The sequence below is a fragment of the Vipera ursinii genome (genome assembly GCF_947247035.1).
Source record: "Vipera ursinii genome assembly, chromosome: 1".
Taxonomy (NCBI): domain Eukaryota; kingdom Metazoa; phylum Chordata; class Lepidosauria; order Squamata; family Viperidae; genus Vipera; species Vipera ursinii.
Genome location: NC_139512.1, coordinates 190,299,308 through 190,324,614, shown reverse-complemented (window position 1 = coordinate 190,324,614; position 25,307 = coordinate 190,299,308). Strand labels below are relative to the sequence as shown.

The 25,307-nt window shown below is 41.5% G+C and overlaps 1 protein-coding gene across 1 annotated transcript in view; it reads right to left on the bottom strand.

Annotated features, from left to right (window-relative positions):
* Positions 1-3,440: 3,440 nt before the first annotated feature.
* The window catches only part of SETDB2 (SET domain bifurcated histone lysine methyltransferase 2), a 35,205-nt gene continuing 13,338 nt past the window's right edge, over positions 3,441-25,307 (bottom strand). Inside the window, exons 8-14 of the mRNA XM_083348206.1 lie at positions 25,053-25,254; positions 19,117-19,216; positions 17,465-17,561; positions 16,252-16,568; positions 14,727-14,815; positions 13,279-13,361; positions 3,441-3,633 (exon numbers count right to left, since the gene is read on the bottom strand). Of these exons, the coding sequence (XP_083204332.1) occupies positions 3,554-3,633; positions 13,279-13,361; positions 14,727-14,815; positions 16,252-16,568; positions 17,465-17,561; positions 19,117-19,216; positions 25,053-25,254 (968 nt within the window). The 3' untranslated portion in view covers positions 3,441-3,553. The remainder of the gene's footprint in view (positions 3,634-13,278; positions 13,362-14,726; positions 14,816-16,251; positions 16,569-17,464; positions 17,562-19,116; positions 19,217-25,052; positions 25,255-25,307) is intronic.

Here is a 25,307-nt window from a genome sequence, read left to right as displayed (position 1 = left end):
CAATGTAGTCCAGGGCTTTTCAACCTTTTCACAGATTGTACCACTTTTAGGACATGACAATATTTGAGTACCACCAGTGCTTAGCAAGGTGTCAAAAATTTGATGACTAAAAAAAATTGGGGGATTTTGGGTTTTACTGATTAGATTCATTTGTTGTTAGAGAAATGGCGGGTTTATAATATTATGGAAAAGTAAAAAGTTGAGGTTCAATGTTAATGCTTCCTTCTACTGCAAGAGAGGAACTCTGTTCTTTTTCCCTTCTTCCCCTCACTTTGCCCCCCTTTTCTCTCCCCACTGTGTCCTACTATTTGCTTTTGTATTTTTGTATTTTATTCTATAATCTAATAAAATATTACAATGTAGAAAAAAAGAAGAAAAGTATCAGTTTTAATTTCTTTGGTGGCTGCTTTGCTGAATCACTTTCCCTTTGCACTGACAAATGTATGATGAATTTATCCATGTTTATTAATATGCACCACTACCAGCTAGCTCAGGGGTCTTCAAACTTGGCACTTTTAAGACTTGTGGACTTCAACTCCCAGAATTCCTCACCCATCATGGCTGGTTGAGGAATTCTGGGAGTTGAAGTCCACAGGTTTAAAGTTGCTGAGTTTATAGACCCCTGAGCTAGCTGGTCGGCCTTTCTTCCTCTCTCCCTTCTGAACTCTTTCCACAATCCCCCCCCAAAAAAAAAACCTCCCTTCCCTATACCCTTAAAGACACAGGAATCGTGCAAAGCAAGAAAGGCTCACAAAATAAAGAAACGGGTACACACTGTTTTTTTTCCCCTTCAAGCTGCTTCAGGCATCTCACGTGTCACAATTTGCAACCTGAGACTGAAAGGCTCCAGCAATTGCAAAAAGCTTTAGCTTTACATGAAGCCTGTTTACCTTCAAAGAAAACTTGCTAAACAAACTAATTACGTTTGTTTAAATGGATTAAACCTTCCCCTGTTGTCTTTTTTTCCCCTTTCCCACCCAAACCACCTCCTTTTATAGCCTCTCCTCCCCCCACTTTTTCTTCAGTTCCCCTCTAGCTGGAGCCCTGCCAATTCCTGGAATTCTGTCAAACCCAGACAGTCCTGCAGCTGCAGCTGCCTCCCCCCCCACCCCGCAGGCTTGGGTCACTTTGGCTCATTCCCCTCCCCTGCTACACTTGGCTAGCAGTCAGTACCACTTGCCACATGGCAAAGTACCACAGGCGGTAGCATACCACTGGTTGAAAAGCCCTGATCTAGCCCCTCCCGCTTCCCTCATCTGGAGTAAAGGCTTTTTGCAAAGACAAATGGTTGTCTTCTCAAAACCTTCCAGTGTTGGAGCATTCACAACTTCTGGAGGCAGGTTGTTCCTTCCACCGATTAATTGTTCTGTCAGGAAATTTCTCCTTAGTTCTAGGCTGCTTCTCTCTTTGGTTAGTTTCCACTCATTGGTTCTTGTCCTGGCTTGAGGTGGTTTGGAAAAATAGCTTGACTGCCTCTTCTTTGTGGCAACCCCTGATATATTGGAACACTGCTATCATGTCACCCCTAGTCCATCTCTTCATTAAATTAGACATACCCAATTCCAGCAACCGTTCTTTATCTGTTTTATTCTCCAGTCCCCTAATTGAACACACTAACGTTATCAATATAAGCTTAGTGAAAAGTTGGCTTCAGCATTCCAGAGAAGGTTTTTGTAATGGTTAAAAGCCAGGAATAAGCAGAATTGTAGTGAAAACATTTTTTCTGAACTAAAATAGATGGTTAATTAATGAGAGTTCAAAGTTTTCTCTTAAATATAATTAAGACAGATACAAATTAGAAACTTTGCCAAATGGAAACAAAACCATAGACAAAAAATTTAAAATGGTTTTTCAGCATAAAAATATAAAACAGCTAAATTCTAAATGTTCAAATTTCCTCATCTCACCTCCTAAAAATAAAATGTATTTTGTTGCTAGCAGATGACCCAGTGATATACGATCTTGCTCTCTTAGAAATGTATTTTCTAAGTAAAGTATATACCTATACTTATACATATACATATATATATATATAAAAGCAGAGTCAAGAAATTAACTTCGTTTGTTTTTCCAAAAGGCTACTGGAAATATGGACCCAAAGAAAATAAAGGCAAAATATGGTTAATGGAAAAAATGGACTGCTTCTTTTTTATTCTACTGTACATTTTATGCTAACCGATTCAGTAATAATAATTGCCATAATCAATCCAGAACTATGGTTCAGGGGACTGCCACATGCTTTGCTATATAGAAACATCCTTTTATACAGGTAGTCCTCAACTTACAACTGGTTGTTTACGATAGCCTGAGAGTGCTTTGTGGCCTGTAAAGCACTTTCAGCTCTTGTAAAACATGCCCCCCCTGACACATGATCATAATCTGGGTGCTTGGCAACTTGTTTTCACTTATAACCAATTGCCAACTGGTGCCTTCATGTGATCACCATTTGCACTCTTCTCTGCTGGCTTGCCCAGAAAGTCAATGGAGATGTTTACAGGGAAGGTTGAAAAGCTTCTGCTATCTGCCAAGAGGCCTCCTTCTTGCCTCTGGGACTGGTTGAAAGAGCTGATTGTGGAGGGAAGCTGAATTCTTTAGGTGGGGTGGAGAAATGGATCTCCGATCCTGATGATTCAAGCTCAGTTTCTGCATCCCCACACAAGTTCCCTTCTGTGTGTGGAGAAGGGATGACATCCTCTTAAGGAGTGGAGAACTGGAGCCGAGAACTTAATCTTTGCTCTGTTTCTGCACCCCATGTGGATGGAGTTCCCTTCCACAAGCAGAAGAGAGATGGCCTTCTTCCACTGGGTGCAGAAACGGAGTTCTGATCCTGATGATTTAAGCTCCATTTCTGCAGTGCACAGAAGGAATTCCCTTCCATGCACAGAAATGCCAAAGGCATACCTTTCCATGCATGGAGAAGAGATGGTATCCTTTGGCAAGCAGTGCGGTCAGCCAGCCCCCCACCCCCACCCCGAGGCAAGAGGGAGCCAAAGTCCAAACAGAGAGCAGAGAGGCAAAGTGATAAACAGTGCGTGGGGGTACTTCAGGGAGGTCCTGCACAGGCTGTGTGTTCGTGTCTCTCCCTCCAGGGCTGAAAATTATGTATGGATTTCAGAAGGGAGGATTTTCAGCTACTGAGTGGAACCTCCTAGGACCTAGGTCTTTCCCCAACACCTGCACTTCTTACCTGGGACTCTGTCCATTTAATGACTGCAACCAGAAGGTCTATGATTGCAACTGATGAGTGAGGCAGTCATGTGACATCTCACTTAACAATTGCTTTACTCAATGACCAAGATTCCGGGCTCAATTGCAGTTGTTAAATTGAAGACCACCTATATGTCCATGTAGGGAGACGCATGGAAGTTACTGATAGTTAAGGTTCATAGATGAGATGGACCTTTTTATTTAATTATTTATTTATCACCTTTTATTATTTTTACACACAATTCAAGGCAGCGAATACAGATAACATTAGAAAATTTTCTATCTTCTTAATAGCAAATGAGAGGTTATGTTATAACGTGATCAGTGGAGATATTAATTCAATATATTATAATAGCTGAAGTTGCAACTTTTTTGAAGTTTGATGAGCAAATGCCAATTTTTCTATTGGCACATCTAGAACTAAGTCTGAAAGTGAAGAGAAGTAGAGGAATTAAAACCATTCTTACATAGGCAATATACTATCAAAAGCCCATTGGAATACACTTCTGATATAACATAATTAAGATATTTCTTTCTTTGTTAGCTGGCCAGAGCTTTTGGGACTTTGACATACAAGTAAAGTGCAAAGTAAGAATGACAGGAAAGTCAATACTCTTTATCACAGTAATCAGGTAATTAAATAATAGGAGGTTACAGCACACAAAATTGTGTACACAAGAATTGACTTATGATAAATATGTCATACAACTAAGAAAGTGAAAGCTGTTAGGACTCCTGCAAAAATTGGTACTGAATTGTAAAGCTTTAATATACAACAAATAAGATTATTAAATATCGACTGAGTCATATTAAAATAACATACATATAGTTAATTAAATACAATAAGCGCATTTCAGCTATTGTCTTTTAGAACCACTTGTTTGTCCTAACCTTTCCTCAATTTTCAGTGTGCCACTCCAAGCCAAGTCTGGTCTTCTTGCTTATGAGGGTCCACAGGAACTTGAGTGGAAGAGGCAACTCTGTATTGTACGATATTCACATTTGTGTACTGCTATTACATACCAGTCAATCTTTTGTTATTCTATTGGATATTTTTATTACTACCTTTTCACACAACAGCCAATGGCTTGCTTTAAAAAATTCCATCTTTCCAAATATGACTATAGGAAACTGCTGTTACTTTATTAGTGTGTTAGTCCATGTGACTCAGTACTTCATACATTTAATGCAGTATTGTGTATAGTATACTGGAAATTCTCAGCAGCAGTTCTTAGACCTGACCTTGAAGAACCAGTGTATCTGGTTTACCAATTCCTTTTTGGTTGGTAAAGTTGAGATCCAAAAAAATATCTTTGCAACTACATTCGTAACCTGAGGATTCACAGGAGTGAATCACGTAACATGAACATGATCACTCCCAGCTTTCGCCCACACATTCGCTAATCCAATGTGTGGGTCGTTAAGTGCAAGAGGTATCTCAGGGTGGGGAAGGCTGGGGGGGGGGAGTGCAACTGACCACCCAAGGCCTCCCCGACCCTGAGATATCTCATGCTTCCCTCTCCCCCCATCCTGCCTGATGGGGTCACTTACCTTACATAGACCTCGATGATCAAGAGAGCTGTCTCCTCTCCAGCCTCTCTGCTGCGGTTTTGCCTTGAGCAAAGACTCGCTTGCGGGGATGAGAAATTGCATCCCTATAGGCTCTGGTCAATTTTGTAAAAAGCCTTTGCTGCTGAGAATGGAGGCCAGGAGGGGTGCACAGGTCCCTCACAGGCCTTTGCTGCTGAGAACAGAGGCCGGGAGGGGTGCATGCGTCCATCCCAGTGTAGTGTATGTGGCTGAAGCATACACAGGCTGTCAGCACAGCAGGGGGCTGGACAGCTCCAGACTATAACCGCATTTGGCGGGAAAGCCTAGTTTAAACGAGCTTGACAGCCCCGGGCTATAGACAGCTCTGGCGGGAAACCAAGGTTTAAATCTATTGGTCACCTGCACTGGCGGGAAGCCCAGGTTTGAATGGATTGGTTGGAATTCACCTGGGCAGGTATAAAGGTACGCCAGGTAAACCCTTCTCCCCAGCTTCGTTCCTGACCTCAATAAAGAAGTCTTCACCCAGCTGAGTGTCCGTCTCTGTGTGCGACCACGCTACTTTACACTGGCAACGAGGATGGGATCCTGCCCTGGACACTGCTAGCCGCGGAGGAAGCCCCATCGGCAGCAGCAACCGAGAAGCGGCAGCACCAGAGCAGGACGCAGGACGACCCGAGACAGCGAAATGGCACAGCTGGGTCAGTATCCCCTCTTTAATAGTACCCATCCCGAAGAGTGGGAGGCTTTCGTGGGATAGCTGGAGTGCTACCTCCGGGCGAACGGGGTCAAGGATGACCGCCAGAAAGCGGCGGCGCTACTGTGCAGCTGCGGGATGGAGACCTACCAGCTGGCGGTCGGTCTCTGCTCACCGGACGACATCAACACCATCAGCTACAACAAACTGCTGGCCAAGCTGACCGAGCATTTCCGACTGGACACATCCGAGATCGCGTGGCGGTATCGTTTTGAGAAGCGGGACCAGCGTCCGGGTGAGTCCGCCAAACAGTACATGGCTGCCCTAAGGCAGGTAGCCCGTCTCTGCAATTATGAAAACTTAGAAATCAGGCTACGGGATTGCATCGTCTGCGGCCTGAGGGAGCGGAAACTGCGGCAGAAGCTATTCGCCAAACAAAAACTGACCCTGAGAGACGTCCAGGAGGAATTCCTAGCCTGGGACGCAGCAGAGGAGTCCGACACGTGGGCAAGTGGAACCATCCACCAACTGAGCGGCTGCAGCGGGGAGGAAGGGTCAGTATCCAAAGTGGACGCCATAAACCGAACCCCTCGGCCCTTTGCCACTAACCGAGACAAGTCGAGGGAAGCAAGACCGGCCGCGGCGGATCAGAAGTACCAGGAATGCAGGTGTGGAGCGAACGCCCCCTGGTCTACCCAGTTCCCTGGTTGCGGCGTGAACCGGCCCCGGTCTACCCAGCACTGTGGCTGCGGGTCCCGGTCTACCCAGCACGGCGGCTGCGGACAACCCCGGTCTATCCAGTGTTCCAGCTGCGGCGCAAACAGCCCCCGGTCTACCCGCTGCGCAAGCTGCGGAGGACAACATCCCCGGTCAACCTGCCGTTTCAAATCAGCAAAGTGTTGAGCGTGCGGGAAGACTGGGCACATCGCGTCGGTGTGCAGGAGCAAGCAACGGGACAGCCTGCACGAGGTGGAAGCGGAGTTCCAGTCTGCCACAGGTACCGGGGAGCGGTTGCAGAGACTGACGGTCAGCCACACGAAGGGACGGGCGGCTGTCTGCTCAACGGGGGGTCCGCAGACACCCCGAAAATAAAATTAAGGGGTCCCATGCACGATGGAACTGGACTCGGGGTCGGCCGTCTCCATCATCTCCACCAGAACTTTTAAAGCAATCTGCGAGCGGAGCGGCCAGCGGGTTCTCTTGAGGTCATCCAGACTGACCCTCTCTGACTTCCAAAATTCACCGATAAATGTTCAGGGGGAGGCATCAGTGATGGTGCAGTACAAGAGGTTCTTGGGCAAATTGAATGTGTTGTTTGTTGAAGGGCAGCGAACCAGCCTCGTGGGGTTGGGGTGGTTCAAAGCGCTGGGCATTGGAATCACCGGGATTCACCAGACGCGAAGCTGCCATTCACTTGAAACTGTCTGCGAAGAGTTTGCAGATGTCTTTGATGAACAGCTGGGGAAATACACAGGTTCCCCAATTTCCTTTAAGTTAAACCCACAGGTCCAGCCCATCAGAATGAAGGCTAGGAGAGTCCCGTTTGCTTTAAAGCACAAAATAGAGCGGGAACTAGACAAGCTGGTAGACCAGGGGGTGTTAACTCCGGTCGATGGAGCAGAATGGGAAACTCCCATCGTGACACCCCTCAAAGCGAATGGCGAGGTCCGTATCTGCGCAGACTATAAGGGGACAATCAACCGAGCCCTGAGCGCCCACTGCTACCCGGTACCCGCAGTCAGTAGCATCCTCGCATCCCTGCAAGGCAGGTCAGTGTTTGCAAAGCTGGATCTTGCTCAGGCTTATCAGCAGCTGCCAGCAGACCCGAAGGCTGCTAAAGCGCAAACGATAGTCACACACAAGGGGGCGTTCCGGGTAGACCGGCTGCAGTTCGAAGTAAGTGTGGCTCCTGGAATTTTCCAAGAGGTCATGGAAAAAACCCTCAAGGGCATACCAGGGGTTTGCCCATACTTTGATGACGTCCTAATTGCAGGTAACTCTGAGGACGTCTTGGCAGACCGCCTGCAAGCTGTGTTGGAAAGGTTTAGGGCTGCAGGATTAAAACTCAAAAGGGACAAGTGCAGGATTGGGGTGACAGAAACAGAGTTCCTAGGTTTCAGGATAGATGCTCAAGGCATCCATCCCTCGGCATCCAAGGTCAGGGCAATCAAAGAGGTCCCAATTCCACAAAAATAAGGCAGAGTTACAGGCATTCCTGGGCCTGCTCAACTTCTACCACACCTTCCTGCCACACAAAGCAACGATAGCAGAGCCCTTACACAGGCTGCTAGACAAGCAATCACCCTGGAACTGGTCTGCCACACACACTAACGCATTCAACGCACTAAAAAACCTGTTAGCAGGAAATGCCACAGTTACACATTTCAGGGAAAACAAGCCAATCTGCATTGCTTGCGATGCGTCCCCTTATGGGATTGGGGCCGTGCTCAGCCATTTAGAGGAGGATGGAACTCAAGCCCCCATTGCATACTACTCCAGGACCTTGTCAGCTGCCGAGAGGAATTATGCCCAGATAGATAAGGAGGCAGTGGTCGCAGGAGTAAAGAAGTTCCATGATTACCTGTATGGTAGGGACTTCCTAATATACACAGACCATAAACCACTATTAGGCTTGTTCACCACTGATAAACAGACACCGCAAATTCTGTCACCCAGGATGCTACGCTGGTCTATTTTTCTGTCAGCATACTCCTGCAAATTGGTTCACAGGCCAGGCAGAGAGATGGGGCATGCAGATGGCCTCAGCAGACTCCCCTTAAGGGATGCTGAGCCAGACCCAGCACCTGCTGCCCAAATACTGGCAATCCAAGAGCTGCCAGAATGCCCCCTCAACGCCAAAGACGTGGCCACAGAGACCCCCAAAGACAAAATCCTGAGCCGGGTGCAATCATGGGTAAGCACTGGGTGGCAGGACAAATCGCCAGGTCAAGAGTTCATTGCTTATTTCACCAGGAGACATGAGCTTTCAACCCACAAGGGGTGCCTGTTATGGGGAAGTAGGGTCATAATACCACAAGGCCTAAGAGAAAGGGTCCTTCAGTCACTGCACGAGGGCCACCCAGGGGTAGTAAGGATGAAGGCACTGGCAAGGAGCTACCTCTGGTGGCCGGGGTTAGACAAGGAAATAGAGGGGTTAGTAGCAGGGTGCTACACGTGCCAGAGGTCACACCCCAAACAACCACATGCACCAGTGCACAAATGGGAGGAGACACACACCCCACGGTCCAGAATGCACGTAGACTATGCGGGACCATTCCAGGGCCACACATTCCTAGTAGTGGTAGACAGCCATTCTAAATGGTTGGAGGTGGTGCCTGTGGGCAACATGACCTCAGCAGGAACCATTCAGGCACTAAGAGGTCTGTTCGCAACCCATGGACTTCCTGATGTGATTGTGTCGGATAATGGAACGCAATTTACCTCATCGGATTTTCAGGTGTTCCTGAGGACCTTGGGGATTAGACACGCCACCTCAGCCCCCTTCCATCTGGCCAGTAATGGGTTGGCCAAACGATTTGTACGCACCACTAAAGACGCCCTCAAGCGCATAGTCCAAGGGGAATGGAAGCAACGTCTGGCCACCTTCCTTCTTCACCAACACTCAACGCCCTGCTCTGCAACAGGGAAAAGCCCAGAACTCAGATGGGGTAGACGCCTGATAACAACACTGGACAGGCTCCACCCAGACAGGGTAGCAGCAGATGTCGGGACCCCAAATATCAAAATTTTTCAACACAGGCGATACCATCTGGGCAAGGAACTATAGCTCAGGTCACCCATGGGTGCCAGAGGAAATACTGGACCAAACAGGCCCCCTATCCTACAATGTAAGGGTGGAGGGGGGACTACTATGGAGAAGGCATCTGGACCAGTTAAGAAAAATGGCTCCTGAAAGGGTTTTGGGGGACAATCTGGGGCCTGATGAGGAGTCATTAACGCAACCATCCAGGAGGGCTACCAGAGGGTCACAGGGGCAGCCCTGCTCCAGGCAGGAGACTGGTAGTGGGGGCAGGGCAACACCTGACCCAGATGAAAGGAGGACACTGCAACACCGACAAAACAGCCCCTCAAGCCCCAGCCTCACACAATCCCCTGGAACCACAGCACCCACACCTACTGTACACCGAAGCCCTCCTTTGCGGTAAAGGCTTTCTGCAAAGATGGCAAAAGGCTTTGCAGATGGAGGGAAGGTTTCACTGCTTCAGGCCTTCCCTCTGTTTGCAAAGCCTTTTGCCACACATCTCATCCAGGCCTCCATTTGGAGAGAATAGAGGCCTAAAGTACCATGAGATCACCTTTTCTCGCGTGATCTTAACAGTACTTTAGGCCTCCATTCTTTGCAAACGCATCGAAGTCCTGAAGCTTTGAAGGAGGCCAAGAAAGCAAAGGCTCGCTAGATCTTTGCAAGGTGAGTATTCACAGGCCCAGTGTCTGTGGAGACCCAGTGTGTGTGTGTGTGTGTGTGTGTGTGTGTGTGTGAGAGAGAGAGAGAGAGAGAGAGAGAGAGAGAGAGAGAGAGAGAGAGAGAGAGAGGAGAGAGAGAGAAATGTTTCAGTGGGAGGGCAAATGTTTCAGTGCCTCTGTGGTCATTCATAAAGGTGAATGACTGCCATGGGGCTCCAACATTCACAACTTCGGGACTGTCTTAAGTACTTGGGGGGGGGGGTTAGGGTTAGTAACTTTGAATCATCACTAAGTGAACTGTCATAACTCGAGGATTACCTGTATCTCAAATCACTGAAAATTGAAATCCAAGGAAGCTGTTCAAAACTCAAAGCGGCTACGGAAATCAGCCCTAGGCTGGAATGAGATGCATAATATTAATGTAGATAGGACAGAGATGTTCCTGATCAATCAAAATTGCTAACTACAACCATTCGTTTATTTATTTTTTATTTTTATTTTAATCCCATTTATATCCCGCCCTTCTCCGAAGACTCAGGGCGGCTTACAAGCTTAGCAGTAGCCTTCATTCTATGTATATGCCTGCTTATTAGGGCTTTCACACACACCCCAAGCGGCATTATTATTATTATTACAGCCATGCTGGCTCAGGAATTCTGGGAGTTGAAGTCCCCGAGTCATAAAAGAGCCAAGGTTGCCTACCCCTGACCTAGCTTGTGACCCATCCTTGGCTTTGAATAGAGCTGGAAGGGACCTTGGAGGTCTTCTAGTCCAGCCCCCTGCTCAAGCAGGAGACCCTATACCATTTCAGACAAGAGACTGTCCAGTCACTTCGTAAAAACCTCCAGTGATGGAGTGCCCACGATTTCTGAAGGCAAGCTGTTCTACTGGTAAATTGTCCTGTTAGGAAGTTTCTCCTTTTTTAAAATAAAGTTTTATTGATTTTTTAGTTTTACATTTCAGTATTTAAAAAGCAACATGGCGGCTGGGTTAATCGATAACACAATAACATAGATTTATGTTATTTATTTATATCTTTAATATAAATCTCAATCTACTACATTAATTTTTTCCTATTATATCAGCTAAGTAAAAACATGTTTGTTACTTTTATCAATATATTTTAACTTATATATATCTTAAATAGCTTTACATTCAACCTTTATAAAAAATCAATATTCATATTTAACTTTTAGTATTTATATTTCCAAATTTTAAAATAACCAAACTTTTCTTTATCTCAGTTTATCACATAATCTAATATCCAAAATACATATCTTGTCAAATCGAGTATATTCTTTTTTTAATCCTTACTAATAAATCAAGGCCCCAATTTTCTTCAGCCTTATTTTAGCTTTCTTTATTTGCCAATCTGCCTTCCATAGCCGTGCTTTTAAATCATTGTATAGATCTCCCTCTGTTATTATATATATTGTTTGAAGTAAGAACGGCCGTCCAGTCACCATTTTTTTGAAGGGGCTAACAAGTCGTCTCTCTATTTTTCTCTCTTGACGCAGTTGTCCTGAAATGTTTATCTTCCCTTTGGTCTGTTCTTCTTGGTCCTCAGGTTTCTTCTGATTTGTATAAAAAGACTTTTCCATTTTCAAAGTTGTCAATCCCTTTTCTGGGTTTTCCGTTAACTGTGTTTGTTGGTCAGTTGAATCTTCTATTATAGTATTTAATTGCTCCACCTCTATTCTGTGTAGTTAATTCTTTGGTTGTGATCAAAGTTTGGGTTTGTATATCTAGGTATATCTTGTTCTTTTTTGTAGCCTCTTATTTCACCATTAAGAATAGTTTCATGAATTGCTTTTAACATACCGTAAATAAAATCTGGGCTACTCACAGCTGATTGTCAAGGTTACAAATCTTATCTGGGCTTCAAGCCAAGTCTCTTTTAAACAATAACAGGTTGTAGTATCAGGTTGAGCCACAAGATGTCGTCCATACCGTTTAGAATTTTTTTTAAAAGCCAAGATTTTTATAGTCCTTTTTCCAATTTTACATCTTTTTTATAAGTAAAAACCCAAATCTTCAATAAAAATAGGAAATCCTATTTAAATCAATAAAAAAATAAAAATCCAATTAAAATCAGGTTATTGTTTCAACATTTTAAACTTCCCTGGATAGCCAGTCACCACTATTTTTAGAGAGTGGGATAGTTTCCCTTCCCTCTCTACAGGGGGAAAAATACTTTGGGCAGCTTATACAGGTGGAAAAAATAGGATTGAAGAGAGGTTCAGATCTCACCCAGTCTCATCCGTGCTGCTTTATAGATGCCTGGTGGTAAGTTTGACTTCGGCTGTCTGAGGCCTAGTGACGAGCCATATTTCTATCACCGGTCTTTCATCCGCCGGTTTGGAGGGCTGCGCTGGATTGGATGGAAGGGCTACCACCCTCCCCTGATCAAGCGGAGATCCCCTCCTTGCTGGTTGCCCAGGGTGACTTTTGACCCTTTCCAGGGTCCCCCAGTGATGTGAAATCAGACGTGGAAGATGGAACTCACCTTCTGCGGCATTGGCGTCGGCAAACCGGAAGTGGGAATGAAGTTTCCAGGTTGTTTCTCTCCTTGATTAGCCTCCGACCACTGTTTCTGGTGCTTTGGAGAATAATTTGACATCCTCCTTTGTGGCAGCCTCTCAAATACTGAAATATTGCTATCATGTCTCCCCTATTTCTTCTTTTCTTTAGACTAGCAAAACCCAACTCCTGCAGCTGTTCATGTTTTAGTCTCCAGGCCTTTGATCATCTTAGTTGCTCTTCTCTGAACTTTTTCCAAAGCGTCAACATCTTTTTTGTAGTATGGTGATCAAAATTGGTTGCAGTATTCCAGGTGTGGTCTTAATAGGGTTTTATAAAGCGGTACTAATACTTTGTGTGATCTTGATTCTATGCCTGTTTATACAACCCAGGATTATATTAGCTTTTTTGTTGCTGCTGCACACTGCTGGTTCATATTCAAATGATCATCCACTAGGACTCCAAGGTCCCCCTCACAGTTACTGTTTTTGAGCCAGGTTTTCCCTAAGTTGCACTTATGCCTTTGATTTTTCCTGCCTAAATGTAAAACTTAGCTTTTCTCCCCATTAAAAATAATTTTGTTGGATAGGGCCCATTGATCAAGTTTGTCAAGATCTTTTGGGATCCTGAGTTTGTCTTCTGGGGTGTTGCCTGCTCCTGACAGTTTGGTGTCATCTGCAAATCTGATGAGTTCCCCTTCTATTCTATGCTCTCCAAGAAACACAGAGGAAGTACCTGTGCCTTGATTCAAAAAGGTTGTGCGTATCAATCCTTTTTTTTAAAAAAATATACATTCTTTATATACTGCCCATTTCATCAGGTTCTAGATTAATACATACAAAAACTCTACAAGATTTTTTTCTGACACTTCAGACTCCCACATTGGCAGGCAGTCTCTGTCTCAGGCATACTTCCAGCTTTATAACCATAATCCCATGTAAGTTCAGTTCCAGCTTTTACAAGCCTGCAAAGGAAACATGCCACACAATTAGAATAATAGCAATTAATCCATGAGGACTTATGCTTACCTTTACTTATATGGCCGTTTTCTGAGAAATAAGGGATGGGGCTTAAGACTGCCAACAAGGAAGCAGCAATGTCTGCTTTTCACATAACGTACAGCTATCTTGGTGATCAGAACTTGGACATAGTATTCCCAAACATGATATCACTAGTGGTACTATCATTTCTCCCGATCTTGATGCTATCTCTCATGTTAATGCAGCTTAGGACTGCATTGTACATTTTGGCAGCTGCAGCATCACCATTCGCTCATATTCAAGTGATGGTTCACTAGGACACACATTCTACCTAAGTGCAGGATCTTACCTTCCTTACCACTGAACTGCATTAATAATAATAATAATAATAATAATAATAATAATAATAATAATAATAATGAGTTGGAAGGGACCTTGGAGGTCATCTAGTCCTACCCCCTGCTCAGGCAGTAAACCCTATATTTTGTTTGCTATGGCCCAATATTCAAATCTGCCAAAATCCCTCTATCGTCCAAAGTGTTAGCAATAACCCCCGGCCTGTCATATTAACCGGTTACTAAATTTTAATTTTAAAATTACTAAATTTGAATATCTAGCACATAATGCTTAAGTAGTACTAATCAAGATTTCTGTTTTTAATGAAGATTAAAGAAACAAATGAAATCATGGTTTAATTCACTAAAGTATGCTCTGTCCCTGCAGATCATGCAGGAAAACAGTAAGAATTGAAAGCCAGGAAAATTATCTCTTCTGCAACAGCTAAAACATGTTATTGGTTTTTAAATAATGGTTTGCAAATCCACTTTGAATCATGCTTTTCCTCTCTGATTTATAATTTACGGTAGTTAATATTTAATAACATCTAAAAAAATTCAGAGCATTTACCCATGATAAAAACTGAAGTGTTTAAAGTTACGAATAAACATTCTAAGATAAAATAGATATTAATCAATACATACTATATACAGCTGCACACTCAAATCCCAAAATAGCTTCCTCCATCAGTTCCTTGAAATATCAAGATTTGTTTATGGTGCAGACATAAAAATATATTACTCCAAACTCAATCACTTATGCTATAAAAATCAGACAGTCATAGAGCTGCATCTTATTTGCCTTTATGTAAATGGTATAAAACTCTTGCTATTTTTTTCTTTTTAATATGGCTCAGCTGTAACAGCATTCCATTTTCTGTCTTCTGTATTGTTTAGTACAAGATAACCACAGAACAAATATTCAGTTTTATACATTTTTTTTTCTTAGTAGAAATCTATTTTTGCTCACAGAATTATGCTTAGGATTTGTTAACAAAGAAAAATATGTCAAACCTCTTTGTGAAGAATGCCACCCAGGGGAACTTTCTGTTGTGAGTCTCTACAAATACACTTTGTACAAAGAGATTAGGAGAGCAGCTGTGCTATAAATAAAATAAATAACTGTTAAAATAGAAGCACCTGTTTTCTTTTAATATACTTTTTGTGCACATTTGGATCATTTCTTTTCACATGGAGTCAGGCACGAATGTCTGGGTAAAGTATTTTGTGTAGTGTTTAACATCATTAATGCAAAAGGACAAAGGAGGAAAATGGTTTCATAAAGGGAAAAAATCTGTGTATTCAGTATTAATAGGTTATAAAACCATAGTGCTGTTTTTTATATATTTCATATGCTATTTATTAACATCTCTTGCTTTGCTTTAGTTGGTTAAACGTTGTTAGCTCTATCACTCTTCCAAGACCCTCTCAACCTTTGTATTTCAAGAAACTGTATGATAACACTCTTAAGGATTCTGTTCATTAGCATCCTTATCAACTCCTCAGCCTTAGGATCAGGGATCAAAATATTAACATTCCAATTAGAGACCTGACTTCCTGCCATATCAAAAGCAGGCAGACCTGACTTTCACAGTAATTGATTACACTTTTCTTCTTTATGCTTATCTTTTTCTCTTATCAGCTGTAGAATAATCTTCAGTAGTCTCTATTCGATGAATCTCCATGTCCTATTTCTTTGTAATTGATAAATTATACAAGGACTTTGTAATTTTGTAGCTGATGCTGCTGGCTCACTGGGTGTAAGAGATTAGTGACTCTCCCACTGTCCACACTTCTTGGGTGACTTTTTTTTACTACTGAGTTCAAACAAACCAATAAAAATAAAACTATGCTGACTCTGTATACTGCTTAGAGGGCTAGGGCTGTAAAGCACTGCAAAGCGGCATATAAGTCTAAGTGCTATTGCTATCCCTATTGCTATTTCAACACATAGCAAGCAAAACTGTAACAAACCATTTTTCAAAACTAGCATAATATTAGCTGCATGTACAGTAAAGTGTGCTGTACTCAGTGCATGTGAACTGTATTGGTTGCCAGTGTGCTTCCAGATATAATTCAAAGAGCTGGTTGTCACCTTTAAAACCCTTCACGTCATGGGACCGGGTTACTTAAGGAAACATTTTCCCCCAGTTGTTTCTACCTGTCTGGCCAAGCAGGATGGAGATATTCTGGGTCCTGTCAGCTAAGGAATGTTGGCTGTCAGGGCCGAGAAGGTGAGCCTTTTCTGTTGTAGCCCCCACAGTACTGAACATTCGCACCCTGGAGATCAGGATGTCCCCATCCTTGCTGGCCCTTTCATAAAGCTCTGAAGTCCTGGGGCCCTGAGCCTATGAAGGGATACATCTCCCGGTTGTGTTAGTGATAGCTGCATTTTTTTTGGCTGCTGTATATTTTCATCTTTATGGTTATGATTATATTTTTAAACTTTGATTTTAAATACTGCTCACTGCCCAAAGCTATTGGCTGAGATAGGTGGCTATATAAAATGAATCTAAAGAAGTAAAGAAATAAAACTTACATTAAGAAACCTGCCTACATTGCCTTCCCTTGTGGCATCCAGCAAACAAGGATTTTCTTCATTCTTTGGCCATGTCTCAATTTCTGCTGCCTCCTTCATACAAGCAAGTTCTTGTCTGTTTCTCTGAGTTTTTCCCTTTATTGTGCTGTCTGACTCAAGAATGTTCTTATGTTGTTTTTTCAGTTCTCTGCCATCTTGCATAGGCAGTTTGCTTTTCAACGCAGCCTTGGAAAGGAGATTCTCTTTATGGCAGTCAGTATTAGCTTCAGAATTTAGAGTGTTTACCAGTTTCTCAAATTCTCCTTGCCGGCTTGATTCTGTAAAGAAGCATTTCAAAATTAGCATATAAATTTAGGAACATCTCACAGTCACACCTTCTATTATCTAGTGTAGGTGCTCTGATTTAAGTTTGCTAGACCAATTTATTAAAATATTATTTTTGAATCCAAAGCTCTATCAGATTCAGAGCATGATCGTGGCCATACCTAAGTTTTCAGTATTTGGATCAAAGGACAAAGCTGCTTTGGATCTGCTGTGAATACTGTGCTTTATCTGTTGGCAGCTGCTTTTACAGGATACACCTTTTCCAGGGATAATGACAGGGTAATGTCACTGCCCTGTCTCTGCTTCCTGAGTTCACATATACAAATCCAGGAAAAGGCATCACTCTTTTAAGGAACTGCCCACAAATATAGAAAAGATGCCGATGGAGGATCTGAAGTACCTTTGCTTTCTTTGGATTCAAAGCTGTACATTTCTAATACCGTAATGGCTTATGCTCAGAAAAAAAACACCTGCATCATATAATTCTCATGCCAGAATCACATAGAAGGTCCCACATATGCCTGCTACATATGTATAAGACCCCACAGCAAGAGGTTAGCTTGTGTACTAGGTAGCCATAAATTCTGAACTATCCCAAACAAGTAGATCATCACTGCAAAAAACTCTTCAGAGTATCAGGGAGGTAATATCTGAGGCTATCTGCCTACAGAGGTAAGAAACCCATGGCAAAGGCTGGATGTGATATTAATAGAATATTACAGTCTTTTCTGTACTGGTAAGAATTTTTCATGCTTTTAGATTTTAGCATTATGTTTATGCAATGTTGACTTTATTGACTGTAGTGCTTTTAACTCTTTAATAGTGACTTTGAGATATGCAATTTTATTTGCAAATTTGTTAAAAATGAAAAAAAATGGTACAACTTTACTTTCATCTCTTTTTTTGGTTGCTGGAGTTATTCTTCTTGTTTCTGACATATGACACAAAGAACTTTCCTCTTCATCAGAGCTGGCATCAGCAATTCCCTTTGAAGAAAGAAATCTAGTAAGAGTAAACAAACTAGGAATTTTAATCCTGGATTTCTTTTGTTGGTTTCTGAAGGTTTTGAACTTTTTTCTAGAAACTATTCAGTTTCTTGGGTCTCAGATAGAACAAAAACATTTTCTAGTTTTCACATAGCTCCACAGGACATATTGGCCAAGGGTGAGCTAAGATAAATAAAGATTAACTCTAACAGACTCTCCTGGTCTCCACTCAAACTTAGGGAGGATCAGTCTGTGAAACAGAGTACTCTTGTGTATCCAACATGGAAGGACAAATTTAAAAGTAGATTCGACAAACAGTGCTATCCTAAAATAATCTCCTTTTTCAGACTCTCTGTCAGAATCCATTTATACTTCATTTCTAACTCCCTCTTTGTGCAAACCCAAATCTCTTACTTCTCCTAATGGCAAAAGTTCATGAAATGTTTAAAACTCAGAACTGCTCAAATGCAAAATAGTCTTTTCAAATTTGAACTGGACAACTACAATTTCATTTGTCAGTTCAATGAAATGTTGGAGCGCATTCATTAAGGTCAAAACAGCTTGATTTAATCTCAAGATAGTTATTTCAAGCTCAGAATAATCGACACATATCTAAACAGTACAGGTAACCCTCAACTTACAACCATTCGTTCAGTGACCTGTCGAAGTTACAACAGCACAGAAAAAAGTCACTTATAACTGGTCTTACATTTATTATGCAGCAGCATCCCCCTTGGTTGGGCACTTGGCAACCATGCGTGTGTTTATGAAGGTTGCAACATCCTGGGGGGTCACATGATTGTCATTTGTGAGCTTCCTGCCTGGCTTTCAACAAATAAAATCAATGGGGGACAACCCTGAGATTCACTTCAAAACAACCCTGAGATTCACTTCAAAACCACAGTGATTTGCTTAACAACTGTGGCAGAAAAGGTCATAAATTCAGTCATGACTCATTTGATTAGCAACAGAAATTCTGGTCCCAAATGCAATCATAAATTGAGGATTATCTGCAATCTCATATATCTATATCTACATCTATATCTACATCTATATCTATATCTATATCTATATCTATACTGCTCAATATCTATATCTATACTCTATATCTATACTGCTCAAAAAAATAAAGGGAACAGAAAATAAGGCATCCTATTTTTAAATACAGTAGATTGTGTTGTTTAAGTGTTCCCTTTATTTTTTTGAGCAGTATCTATATCTATGTCTATCTATATCAATATCTATATATATTCTTCTGGGGGAAAGAGAAGGATGGGATGGCATAGGATAGTTCATCAACCTCACTAACTTTAAGATAAATAGATTTCAGCTCCCCAAATTCCCCAGCCGGCATGCTGAAGTCCATATATCTTGATGTTGTTGAGGCTGAAGAATACTACGGTACTACATTATTACTCTCTGAGCAAATTAAGATCTTCCCCTGTCACCTGGCTATCAAATGTAGAAACAGAAGAAATTTGAAACAGATGAAGTATAGATTAAAGAAAAGTAAAAACCCAGCAAGGCAGTCGAAAAATAAATGCAGAATACTTACCAGTTCTTGCTGGTGTCTTTGAAGAAGTGATGTTTTAGTATTAGGTCTTGCAATAGTTTCTACATTCCAATTTTTGTATGAAGTGTAGTTCTGAATTCTGCTAACAGAAACATGGTTTTATATAGCATACGTTAAAATAGAATTCTTTAAACTATTTTTAATTATTAATTGTAATAGTTGTCCTAGTAATTGTCCAGTGTTTACAGCAAATTCCTTGTCATCTTGTGGAAATTTTGTATCAGTAAATGCCTACAAAGACTACTAATTTACCTAAACCTTTTGTTGTGTAAACAGACTTACATATCCACTTGAGAGTTTCATTCATTTGGGAGATTAAGCACATTCTACTGAAAAAAGAGCTTCTTTATTATTAATTATTATTAATTGAACTATGTTGAAAGTCCAGCATCTACATAATTTGAGAAGAGATTTATGGCATTAAAGAATCATTTATATACTAAGAAGTTTTTAGAATTACTGTATTCAAGGGCATCGCCACATTGTGTAATATTATTATAATTTGCATTTTTATATGATAGAATAGAATAGAATATAGAGCTGGAAGGGACCTTGGAGGTCTTCTAGTCCAACCATGTGCTCAAGCAGGAGAACCTATACCATTTCAGACAGGTGATTGTCCAATCTCTTTTATAAACTTCCAGCGATGGAGCGCCCACGATTTCTGAGAGTAAGCTGTTCCACTGGTTGATTGTCCTCACTGTCAGGAGGTTTCTCCTTAATTCCAGGTTGCTTTTCTCTTTGATCAGTTTCCAACTATTGTTTCTTGTTCTGCCCTCTGGTGCTTTGGTGAGTGTGACCCCCTCTGCTTTCTGGCAGCCCCTCAGATACTGGAATACTGTTATCATGTCTCCCCTATTTCTTCTTTTCTTTACACTAACCAAACCCAAGTCCTGCACTCGTTCTTCAAACGTTTTGGTCTCCAGGCCTTTGATCATTTTAGTTGCTCTTCTCTGAATTTTCTCGACTCTCAACATCTTTTTTGTGATATGGTGACCAAAATTGGTTGCAGTATTCCAGGTGTGGTCTTAATAGGGCTTTATAAAGTAGTACTAATACTTCGTGTGATCTTGATTCTATGCCTCTGTTTATACAACCCAGACTGTATCAGCTTTTTTGGTTGCTGCTGCACACTGCTGGCTCATAGTTAAGTGATCGTCCACCAGGACTCCAAGGTCCCTCTCACAGTTGCTGCCTCTGAGCTAGGTCTCTCCCAATCTGTATTTGTTCCTTTGGTTTTTCCTGCCTAAGTGTAAGACTTTGCTTTTCTCCACATTGAAACTCATTTTGTTGGATAGGGCCCATTGTTTGAGTTTGTCAAGATCTTTTTAGATCCCGAGTTTGTCTTCTGGGGTGTCGGCTACTCCTGACAGTTTGGTGTCATCTGCAAATTTAATGAGTTCTGCAAATTTAATGAGTTCCCCTTCAATTCCCTCATCAAAGTCATTAATGAAGATATTGAAGAGTACTGGGCCTAAGACGGAACCTTGTGGTACCCCACTGCTTACTTCCAGGGCTTTTTTTCTCATAGAACGCTCAGAACGGAGTTCCGGCACCTTTTTTGGATGGAACCTTGTAGGGTATGCAAGGCAGGTTGTATGACATGTGTGAGTTCCGGCACCTTTTTCTTTTACAAAAAAAGCACTGCTTACTTCTATGTGGATGTAGTGCTGTTGAGAACTACTCATTAAGCACGGTTTGTCAGCCAGCTACAGATCCATCTGGTGGTGATGTTGTGTATTCCACCTTTTTCTAGTTTACCAAGGAGTAGGTTGTGGTCTACTTTGTCAAATGCCTTACTGAAATCTAGGTATACCACATCCACTGCATTTTGCTGGTCTACTAGTTACCTTATCAAAGAATGAGATCAGATTGGTCTGGCATTATCTGTTTTTAAGAAACCCCTGCTGGCTGCTAGTTATGACTTTGTATGCTTCTAGTTGTTCGCAGATCAGTTTTTTGATTATCTTTTCTAGGATCTTCCCAGGTATTGATGTTAAACTGATTGGTCTGTAGTTTCCTGGGTCCGTTTTCCCCCCCTTTCTTTTTTTTTATTAGTTTTACAAAAACAAAAATTTTACAATATATCCCCAAATCCCCCCCAGAAAGCTTTAATTCTTTAAATGCTTATATACAAATGCTCAAAGCTTGGGGAACAAACAGGGTGAACTAGAAGCAATAGTACACGAGGGAGGGTATGACATAGTTGGCATAACAGAAACTTGGTGGGATGAATTTGGATTAAAATTTGGTGGAACATTCAAAAGATTTTTAAGAGAAAGATAAAGTTTTCCCCGCAATTGTTTTTATTGGGCATTGTTGTAGATTGTGATGTTAAAGAAACTAACTTGATGTTGAACATGATAACGGCAGCACGGTTACTGGTGGGACAATATTGGAAGAAGGATAGTTTGCCCACTGTAGAAGAATGGGTGTTTAAAGTTTCAAATCTTGCAGAAATGTCTAAGATTTCTGCTTATCTGAAGGATCATTCACAGGAAAGATATATTTCAGTTTGGAGGAGATGGATAAATTATATTCAAAACAAATATGGGACTAAAAAGTACCACTTAGCTTATGAGTAGATTTTAGTGGGATATTGTTATTGGTACGTTGTTTGTAGTTATGTTAAAAGAGAGTTAAAGCGCATTATGAATTTGGTTAATTGTATATTATGCATAATTTTTATTTAGAATATGATTATTGTAACTATAATCCTGTATTTAGCTCTGGGAAGTGGGGGGGGAAGTGGGTGGGTTTGGGGTGGGAGGGATTTGGGGATATATTGTAAAATTTTGTTTTTGTAAAACTCTTTAATAAAAAAAATATTTTTGTCTTAACCATTTAACCATTATTAAAATACTATCTTTTGTATATGAAATTCTCGATTCTATAATATACCGCTAGTTCAAAAGTAACAATATATTCTATAAGTCGTCTTAACCGTACATCAATTGTCAAAATACTATCTTTTGATATATCATTCCAAATTCTATAATATAGTCTAGAATTATATTCTAAAAGCTTACTTTTGTTTTCCCTTACAGATCTAAAACCTAAATGTAAAATCAGTTATATTTTTTAGAGATTCCCCTTAGTCCATTGAAAAGTATTTTTATACTCTATCTTTAGGAATTCCAAAAAAGAAACAAGTTCAGTTTTTAAAATCTAACTCTTGCTTTCCTTTTGTGCCAATCAGGCTTCCCTTTTGGAATCTTTAAATTTTCAAATGTATCTGCCTTTCTTCCTATACCCCTTATTTGAATCTAGGGAGTGTATCCAAATGTCAATTTTGCCAGGAAAGTGTCCCCATTGTAACCATTGTAGTTTTGCTTTAATAATTCAGTTTTTGATGATTGATGTAATATAGTTGTCATTAGATCAGTCAAGTCTTTTTCTTCCTCCAATTCTATCTGGGTTAGGTAGAAAGTAGTAACTAGTGTTATGGTTGTCATTTGATTAGTTGAATTCTCAATATAGTGTATTTGAAGGCCTTTAGTATCCTCACTCTTAGTATTGCTTTCTTCAGGTGCTGTTGCTTTTTGAGTTGTAAGTTTTTGAGTTGTAAGTTTTGTAGTTGCCATTGAAGTTTGGACTTTTAAGGTTTTCTGTAGGTTGAATTTGTTGTTCTTTGAAATCTCCTATTTTAGTGTTAGTTTCCACTTCTTCTATTTGGTTTTGGGTTATCTTTTCCTCATTTAAAGTCAAAATTTGATTTGGTGGCTTTAAGTTGTCAGATTTTTCTTGCAGTTTGGCTTTAATTTGCTCTGTCATTGCCAAAATCCAATGAGGAGGAGGAGGAGGTAGTAATCTGCGGGCCTAATTATTTTAGTTAGATTCTCAGCCACATCTTTGATTTTTGCTCCAGGGAGACAGCATACCTCCCTGGATTGTATGTTTGGTCTGCAGATGGATGATTCTGTTCATTTGAGGATAGAGTCTCCTATTACCAACACACTCCTTTGTTTTTTTGGGAGGGGGTGCAGTCTGGGGTGCTTTTCTGTTTGTCTCAGGTGTGTTTGTTGATGTGACTTTTTAAGGGATATTTGAGGTGACTTTTTTAGGATTATTTGAAGTTGTTTCTTTACTAGGTGTCTGCAGGTCTTCTTTGAGGGGGTGGTTGTGGGCCTGCATGTTTCCTTCTGACAAGACTGAGTGGCTGTGCGTACCGGCATCTCGGGATATTCAGGATATCCCACCCCTCACTATGGGGGGTGAGTTATTACCTCCTGTAGATAGGGCTCGCAACTTGGGAGTCCTCCTAGATTCACAGCTCTCCCTAGAAGACCATATAGTAGCTGTGACTAGGGGGGCCTTCGCCCAGGTTCGCCTGGTGCGCCAGTTGCGGCCTAGACCGGGATGCCTTACGTACGGTCACTCATGCGCTCGTGACCTCTCGTCTTGATTACTGCAACGCTCTCTACATGGGGCTACCCTTGAAGACTACTCGGAGGCTCCAACTGGTACAGAATGCAGCCGCGAGAGTTGTATTGGGAGTTTCCCGATACTCCCATGTCACACCTTTGCTTCGCGAGCTGCATTGGCTACCAGTTGTCTTCCGGGTGAGGTTCAAGGTGTTAGTAATGACCTACAAAGCCCTTCATGGCATGGGTCCGGAATACCTTGGGGAGCACCTGCAGCCGGCGTCAACTTCCCTCCGCCCAGTACGCTCCCACAGAGAGGGCCTCCTCAGGGTGCCACCGGTCAAAGAATGCCGACTGGTGGCCCCCAGGGGGAGGGCGTTCTCTGTGGGTGCACCGGATTTATGGAACCATCTTCCGGTCGAGCTCCGGATGGCGCCCGATCTCCGCTCCTTCCGGCGCGATCTTAAAACCCATCTCTTTAAACAAGCTGGCCTGGCCTGATGGGACGGGGTGGGATTTTTATAAATGAACTTCAATTTTTAATCTGTATTAATTTATTATGGGCATTGTTTAATCACGTTTTAATAATTTTTAATTTTTGTATCTAGTTTTTATGTATTGCCCTGTTCACCGCCCTGAGTCCTCCGGGAGAAGGGCGGTATATAAATTAAATAAATAAATAAATAAATAAATAAATAAATAAATAAATAAGGGGAGAAATTGATTAATCAGTTTTAATGGGGTTGCTTCTGGTTGGGTAGGATTGGGCAGAAGGGGTTGGTTTGCTGCATGTTGTTTCTTCGAGTGTTGTAAGACTCTTTTTCACAACTGGGCCTGTTCTATTTTAGAATGATCCAACATTTATTGTTTTCAGCAAATATTTACAGCTACCACTTTCTTTTTAGCCTCAAGTATGGTTATAAAATAATGGGAAAATGCTTTCCCCTTTAGTCACCTGGAGGCCCCTCCCCTACCATTCCAACATATGGACATTTAAAACATATGTTTAATGCTCTTAGGATTACACAACAATGAAGAAAATATAGAGGATTGTTAAAATTTAGAGGTGAGGATTAAGCATCAGGAGAGGCAAGATGAAAAAGGAATAATTTGGGTAGGCTCAGCCACAGTGGAGAATAAGCCAAAAAGTTTGTCTTGAAAGAAATCAGTCATTTGCCTCAAGCACATGTAAAATAATTTCAACTTTCTAACACTATTCTCATTTAGTATTCTGAACACATAATTCTCAGTTGGATTGTATCTTCTCTGGGTCTGATAGGTGGGCTTAACTTCTTTCTCTTTCTTTACTACCATCAAAGAATCAGACTCCTCCCTCGTTACTTAATATCGAGGGGAGAGGAGCCATGCTTACTCAGAGCAATTGTGTATGTATTCTGATCTAACATGGATTTTTAAATGCTTGTGTTGTTAGTACGCATTACATGTTTACGCTATTAATGAGTCAGTACTAGATGGACCATAAAAGTGGCTCTATCCAGATTCAAACAGTGAAGAAATGATAACTATTTAAAGATGTAATTGTTGTTAACTTACCGATTTGGTTGACCTTCAGCATTCATATGTAAAGATTGTTGTCTTCCAGTGTCCTGAATAAGTTCATTTTCTGAATCAGAACAGACTGTACCCAGTTTTCTCTTTCTTGAAAATAAACTCTGGTTGGTATTCTTGGTAACTTCTTCTTCAACTTCACCACTATTTTTACCCTGGTAATGTTCATCTCTGGACATCAATCTCCCTAGAATAAAACACCGTATATGTGAAATTTGTACACCAAGTATGGCAGTAAAA